At 39.4% G+C, this 7,033-nt stretch overlaps 2 protein-coding genes across 2 annotated transcripts in view; one reads left to right on the forward strand and one right to left on the reverse strand.

Moving 5' to 3' along the window:
* On the reverse strand, positions 1–1,560 carry si:dkey-51e6.1. Its single transcript, XM_059341387.1, has 3 exons — positions 1,322–1,560; positions 323–447; positions 1–201 (listed from the first exon to the last, which is right to left on the reverse strand). The coding sequence occupies exons 1-3, from the start codon at positions 1,533–1,535 to the stop codon at positions 109–111; spliced, it is 432 nt and encodes a 143-aa protein (XP_059197370.1). The 5' UTR covers positions 1,536–1,560; the 3' UTR covers positions 1–108.
* A 2,812-nt stretch (positions 1,561–4,372) lies between these two features.
* Positions 4,373–7,033, forward strand: part of sele (selectin E) — a 4,127-nt gene continuing 1,466 nt past the window's right edge. The window contains exons 1-9 of the mRNA XM_059341388.1: positions 4,373–4,510; positions 4,623–4,671; positions 4,761–5,165; positions 5,350–5,454; positions 5,545–5,736; positions 5,876–6,067; positions 6,387–6,575; positions 6,689–6,874; positions 6,988–7,033. The exon at positions 6,988–7,033 is cut by the window's right edge and continues 161 nt beyond it. Coding sequence (XP_059197371.1) covers positions 4,508–4,510; positions 4,623–4,671; positions 4,761–5,165; positions 5,350–5,454; positions 5,545–5,736; positions 5,876–6,067; positions 6,387–6,575; positions 6,689–6,874; positions 6,988–7,033 — 1,367 coding nt within the window. The 5' untranslated portion in view covers positions 4,373–4,507. The remainder of the gene's footprint in view (positions 4,511–4,622; positions 4,672–4,760; positions 5,166–5,349; positions 5,455–5,544; positions 5,737–5,875; positions 6,068–6,386; positions 6,576–6,688; positions 6,875–6,987) is intronic.

Genomic DNA, 7,033 nt, shown 5'->3' on the forward strand with positions numbered 1-7,033 from the left:
TTAAATCCAGAATAGTGTATTTGAACTAAACGATGGTTTTACAGAAGGGGTCATATTGGAACTGATAAATAAAGGCAGACACTTGAAATGAGATGCAGGTTTACACTCTTATTTTTTGTCATCTGAGCAGGTGATCTCATAGTCGCTGAAGGCACTCTTCAACTTCTCTACAGACACAGAATGGTCTGCTTTACCAAACGCCTGGAAATGAATGAGAAGCAAATAACCATTTATATTATCACATTAAAAAATACTGTGTATTTATAGTAGTATATGAATATTTGATTAAGATTTTAATGCATTTCCAGTCAAATAAACTTACAGTTGATTCTCCAAACACCCTGAGTTTCTTCTCTTGGCTGTTGTGCTCTATCTTTCCTCCCCCGAGGCATTTACACTCCATCCCCAAGGCCTCCATAGCTGGATTGACCTTCTCAAATATATGATCTGTAAATAATTAAAATCATTACATCAACAAAACATTGGCTATGATTTAGTTACAAGCATAGGCAGATTAGGCCTATGGTGCACAAGGTGTCAGGGCCCTCCCTGGCCTTCATCTGCAACAAAGAGACACTTACCAACCAGGAGCAGAGTCAAAATGACCACAATAAACAGAAAGCGACTACACAGAGACAAAAAAAGATGACAAGGAGCCCAAAACAACTACAAAAAGAAGCAAAAAAGTGTGCAGAGACAGAAAGACACTCACAATGACAATGTAAAGGGGCAAAACAACGACTCCAAAGAGGCACAAAGCAATGAGATTTTTAAAAAACGACGAAGATACACAAAACAACTACAAAGATACACAAATGGACCACAAAGAGACAAAAAACTAGGGGACAAAGCAAGATGTAAAAAAAAAAAAAACCTCAAACTAAACTAAAACAATCCACAAATAATTGCAAAGAGATGCTCAGAAAACCCTGCACACCAATGAACACAAAGAAACTAAAAAGAGACACAAAACTACAACTAAAAGAGCTAAAACCAAACAAGTATAAAACCCAAGTATCTTTGATGTGGTGGGGCCTCTTATCTGTGCCCAGGGGGTCCATTGTCTCATAATCCACCCGTGGTTACAGGACGTCAAATCAGCAACAATGTTTTATTTTACTGTCATTATCTTCCAGCCTGCAGTATTTGCAACACACATACAAAAAAGTTGGCAAGCATTGCATCTGCTTGGATTGTGCACGTGTTATACACACTGGGTGCAAAATAACACGGGTCAAGTGAGTCCTTTCTGCAGAAACAACATGGTTTGCACGTTATCTCGAGCTGAGCTGACGCACTTGGACTACAGTTATCAACTTACTGTGATACTCTGCACTTTTTGTGCCTCGGACTATGTCTTTATGCGCATCGCCATCTTTCACTTTCACTCTGACCAGTATGTACTTAAAGGTTCCCTCGGGATCAATCTCAACAACGGGGATTTTGGCCAGTGTGTCTGCCATTGCAGCTGTAGCTTTAGCCAGAGCACCGGAGCCTCTCAGACTGCTCACAGGTCTGCAGACGATAGACAACATGGAGACTTCTCATAAATGCCTTTATTTGGATTCGGACTTCTATTTCCTGTCTTAAAGAGACAGAGCATTAGTAACCTGTCGTCATTACTGTACAGGTCCGGGATAATGCACGCTGGCGACCCCATATGGGAACAAGAGGGAATTGTTACAGCTCTCAAAACCCTGAAATCATATGCATTATGAAAAAAAAGAAGATGGCCTTCAAATATTTGCATTAGACCAAAAAACAACTCCCAGAAAATATTAAAAGCTATGGCCTTTTTTTTGGCAAATCATATTCTTCTGCTACAACACCAATTTTACTTTCATTTATTAGTTTTTCCCAAAAATAAGAATGCTACCAACCTGAGAGTCACCTTTGCTTTTATCCATGACAAGTCCACAAGCTGTTTTGAGAAGAAAATGTTTCAATTTGAAGAGAAATCATTTGGTTAATAAACTACAGCCTGGTATCAGTGCTCTGCAGCTAATATTCATCAGCCCAGTTTATAGAAAAGAGAGGAGATCATCTAATGTTGCCATGCCCTTTTTCAACCAGGAATCATTTCATTTATCTTCCTGTTTGATATGTTATTTCCTGTAACCAGAGAAGATTATCCGCTGGTGTCTATCAGGAAGGTCAGAGGTCAGAGTCGAATCTGGTAGGGATGCAGCTTTTGGTTCATGGCCACTTTATAGTCAGAGGTGCCATAGGTGCTTGAACTCCTGCTCACTGGATGGTCTTTAACAAGTAATTCATTGTGCAGCCTTTAATTTGGAGCCAAAGACACTCAGAATTTTGTCAGACTCTCACAAACCTTTCTTTCCCTGCTGTATCACTCTAAATATGACGGTGACTGTAAAAAGATGGTTTGACTGGGATTTATGCCGACTAGTGAATGCAGGAGTAAGTTATTTAAGTCTTCTTTTAAAACACTTTAATTTCATAGTTTTGGTGTTATTATCCACATGAAGGGATTAAAAAAAAAAAAAAAAACAGCCTGGACCACTTTTTAGTGCGTGATTATCTGCAAGAATACAGAGATCCCTAATCAGTTCAAACTGATCAAAGCACACATCTAAACACATCTGATTAGGATGTTCTTATCAAAGCTGAAGAAAGTTTCCCCCTTGGGTCTATACGAGTTAATTAGGGAGTTTCTATTAGTATTCAGAGGAAAGGGTGGAGGTTAAGAGGTGTCAAACAACAGCAGCTACTATCCAGAGCCACGGGTCAGAGAGGAAGGATATGGACTGTCACTTTAGAAACACAGACAGCCAGCAGGCGCCTCTGCTTCTGCAACACACATTTCCCGTCTCTGGACGCTCATAAAAAAAACAACAGTCGAGTGTTTGTTTGCAGCCATTGCATTGTTTTTTTTTTTACCTTCTTCCTTTGATGAGCACATCCTTTGAATTGTAAGAATCCAGTCTGTGTCTGTCTGCACACTTTGTTCTACTACCACTGAGCATCAGCTGGAATGAATCATCATGCACACTCATGAAGCTTACACTTTTCTTTGTTTTCACTTGGTGGCAAATATTTGAAAACTTCTGAAACAATTTTAAGTAAAAGGAAACAGCTCTCAGGCTTATCAGCTCAGAGGATTTCACACTCACTTCCAGAATTGCAATTTCCTTCTCAGTCTCCTTTCACTTTTACTGTTTGCTGTGTGCTATCAAGACTCCCCCAGGAAACTTTTCACTTTCTTTTTGCATTTTATTTTGTCTTTGCTATGTATGTGTTAATTTGTCAAGTTTTTACGCCAATTAGCGCAATGTTAGACATGTATTTAGAGCCTTTATTTATGTTATAGTACTAATACAAACACCTCATGTACTACATTATAAGTTAAAGTCCTGCACTTGTGGAGACGAGGCAAAGTTTTAGCAACAAAATATGCTTAAGTGTCAAAAACAACAGTAAGTGGCCCATCTAAGATTATTGTATAATTTGTTTTATTTAAGTACTATTAGTGATGCATTTAGGTAAACAGCATTTCAAAGGAATACTTCCCCCACAAAATAACCATTTCTAACCCTTTAATCTAATCTGCATGCCCAAGGGGTTGAATGAAAAATCTACTAAAACTATAGACATTGTTTTATTAATTAAAATAAACAAGGTCCATGTTTCAGCAGCAAAACACACACACACACACACACACACACACACACACACACACACACACACACACATATATCAAACATACATGGCCACCCATAAAGAAGAGGACTGTGCCTGAAAATAATATTATTCCAACCTAATGTAAGACAGTGTATATATATATTAAAACAAACAAAAACACATTTTTGTATAACTCATGTAGTGTAAACCTAGTCTTAAATTATAGTAGTAGTATAGAATATGCACATGGTAACTTTGTGGGTGAGGTATTCCTTGAATGATGTAAATGTTTGAGCTTGAACTATTTGTAACTACTTTATTGCCAAGAAGTCTAATCGCAAGCAATACACTTAAACTGAACTAGTGGCTATAGAGGTCAACATTTATATAAAGTACACAAATATCCTCTGAAATGTTGTGGAGTAGAAGTATAAAGGAGCATGAAACTGAAAATAAAATACAAAATCCCCTGAATTGTTCTCACATGAAATGATTGAGTGAATATAGACTTTATAAACTTTCCAATGAAAATATTATTCAAACTACAATGATAAAAATATTAATTTCCAGATCATTCTAAAACAAAGGAGAAAGGAAAAGAAGGAGAGAGGGAAAAATTCCAAGGTCCCCAGTGGGATAGGGCAGCGGAGGTAGGGAGGTGGGGATTTCCAATGAAAAGCCCACTTGCAACTAGAGCTTCCAGGAAAAGTGGAGCAGGCTGACGGGGTATAAAAGCAGGTACATCAGCACATAAAATTCATAATCATCTCATCCTCAGCTGTGTGGAGACTAAAGAAAATACTTAGCTAAAACTTAGCTTACTAAGTACTGAGTCTTCAGCAGGTTATTAAACATACAACCTAAAATGGTAAGTGCAGAGTTATTCATTTAGATATAGTTCTCTTTAGTGTATATGCATTTATTGTTTGTTGTCAGTTGTGCATTGTATTAATTTTTTTTAAACTTCATATTTACTTCAGTCTGGCACATCTAAGACCTCCCGGATCAGTTTGACCCTTCTTTGCTCAAGTAAGTAAATCTGTTCTTCTATATGAATTACTTTTTAAAATTCATTATTATTACCCTGCCATCTAATTTCTGTGTCCTCCCTTCTTCAGTGCTGTGCATGTGGACGAGTGTAGAGTGCTGGTCCTACTTCTACTCTGACAACACCATGAACTGGCCGAATGCTCGAGCCTGGTGCCAGGAGCACTACACAGACATGGTGGCCATCCAGAACCAGGGCGAGATCGAGCATCTCAACACCTGGCTGCCCAGGAAATCCACCTACTACTGGATTGGGATCCGCAAGGTTAATGATGTGTGGACCTGGGTGGGAACCAACAAGACTCTGACAGAAGAAGCAACCAACTGGGCAAAGGGAGAACCAAACAATGGCAAGAGTGGAAAGCTTACGGGGCTGAATGAAGATTGTGTGGAGATGTACATTAAAAGGGAATATCAGGCCGGCAAATGGAATGACGAGAGGTGCGGGAAGCTGAAGACCGCTCTGTGCTACACAGGTAAGCAAAAGTTACAGACTAGGTTACACAACCTGCCCAGCTGATCTAGCTTTATTAATTATGAGGAAATCTACTGATTTAACCCTTTTGCCATGCTTTTTTGAATGGTGTTTTTAAAGTAAAAGCTCAGAGAATGATATAATGTTTGATGCAAATTATAAAAAAGTACTACTTCTTTCCACAGCTGCCTGTAAGAACGACTCATGCCTTTATGGAGAATGTGTAGAAACCATCAACAGCCACGAGTGCGCTTGCTACGAAGGCTTTTACGGCGACCGGTGTGATCAAGGTAAAAGAAAATGCAACAATGTTTTACTACATTAAAAGTTTGTTTTAAAGGACCCAATATCTAATTGTGTCTTGTTTCTTTTGCTGGCAGTTGTCAAGTGTAACGAAGAAGAGGTGACCGTTCCATATAAAGGAAACGTGGAATGCACTCACAAGTATGGAGAGTTCTCCTACGACTCCTCATGCCAGTATTCCTGTGAGGAAGGATACCAGCTGAGTATGTCCAGACCCCTGACATGCACTGGCACCAAACAGTGGTCGGAACAGCCTCCAACATGTGAATGTGAGTTCAGGATGATTGCAAAAAATAACTAAAGTGATGATATAATAAACCATATTATTGTGATTTCAAGTAATTCAAAGCAACAGAATTACTTAATTTACACGCCTTAATGTGTTTTTCATGGTCTTGTCTTTCACAGTGGTCCAGTGTCAGAAGCTGTCGAGTCCAGCAAAAGGATCCATGAGGTGTGCCGATCCTTTGGGCTCCTCCAGCTACCAGTCCACATGTGTGTTTATCTGTGATGAAGGCTATGAACTGGCTGGTTCCCAGTCTGACACTCTGCATTGTGAAGCGTCAGGGTTTTGGAACGCCTCACAGCCAGTTTGTGCTGGTATGTCCTCATTTTCAAATTTTTGTGTTTTTATTTAAAATCCTTTTTTTTAAACCTTGATTGTACCAGGAATATTGACTTTAAAGCAAAACCTTAAATAAAAATAACTAATGTAAAAATAATTCTGCATAAAAAAACAAAACAGCAACTTTAAACAAACAGTAGATAATACCAAACAATTGCATTTAAATTTTCTTGCAGGATTTATAGTAAGCATTATATCACTTACATTTTCTATTTACATCTATTAAAATAAGGGAAAAGCTTTGTGATGCTTTTTAAAAAGGCTGACCTGTTCTGCTCGCCCTCTATGTTGCAGCTGTCCAGTGCCGTGCTATCAGTGGGTTGGAAAATGGCGTTGTCAGCTGTGGAGACGATGCAGATGTGAAGTTCAGCTACGAAAACACCTGCAGCTTCAGCTGTGCCCGCGGCTACCACCTGGTGGGACCGAGCAGGGTGACATGCACGTCAGCAGCTGAGTGGAGTGACATAATGCCTCGCTGTGAAGGTGAGCATGCACTTTAAGTTGAATCCAATCACCTTCAGTACCGAAGAGCTTCCTTTTCTTGCTCCTTTGTGACAAATATACTAAATCTACTTTTTAAATCTTTCTTGTATTAGCCATCACTTGCCAGAATCCAGAGGGAGAAGCTCACCTCATCCCTCAGTGCAGCCAGCCTCTGACTAAACTGCAGCCAGACTCCACCTGCAGCTTCAGCTGTGATGCAGGCTTTGAGCTGCAGGGAGCGAACACCATCCAGTGTTCTGAAGAAGGACAGTGGAGTGAAGCCATACCTACCTGCAAAGGTATGGCAGCATATGTTCACATTAGCTTACAGCACTGTTTCTTTACTGCATAACTTTCTTACTTTTTGATTCTGTGCTTTATCATGACATCTCCTTATCTTTTATTTTTTTAGCAATGGGGTGTCCTGCTCCTGAGATCCCAACAAATGCCCAGATCAG

This window comes from Centropristis striata, chromosome 9, assembly GCF_030273125.1.
Source record: "Centropristis striata isolate RG_2023a ecotype Rhode Island chromosome 9, C.striata_1.0, whole genome shotgun sequence".
Taxonomy (NCBI): Eukaryota; Metazoa; Chordata; class Actinopteri; order Perciformes; family Serranidae; genus Centropristis; species Centropristis striata.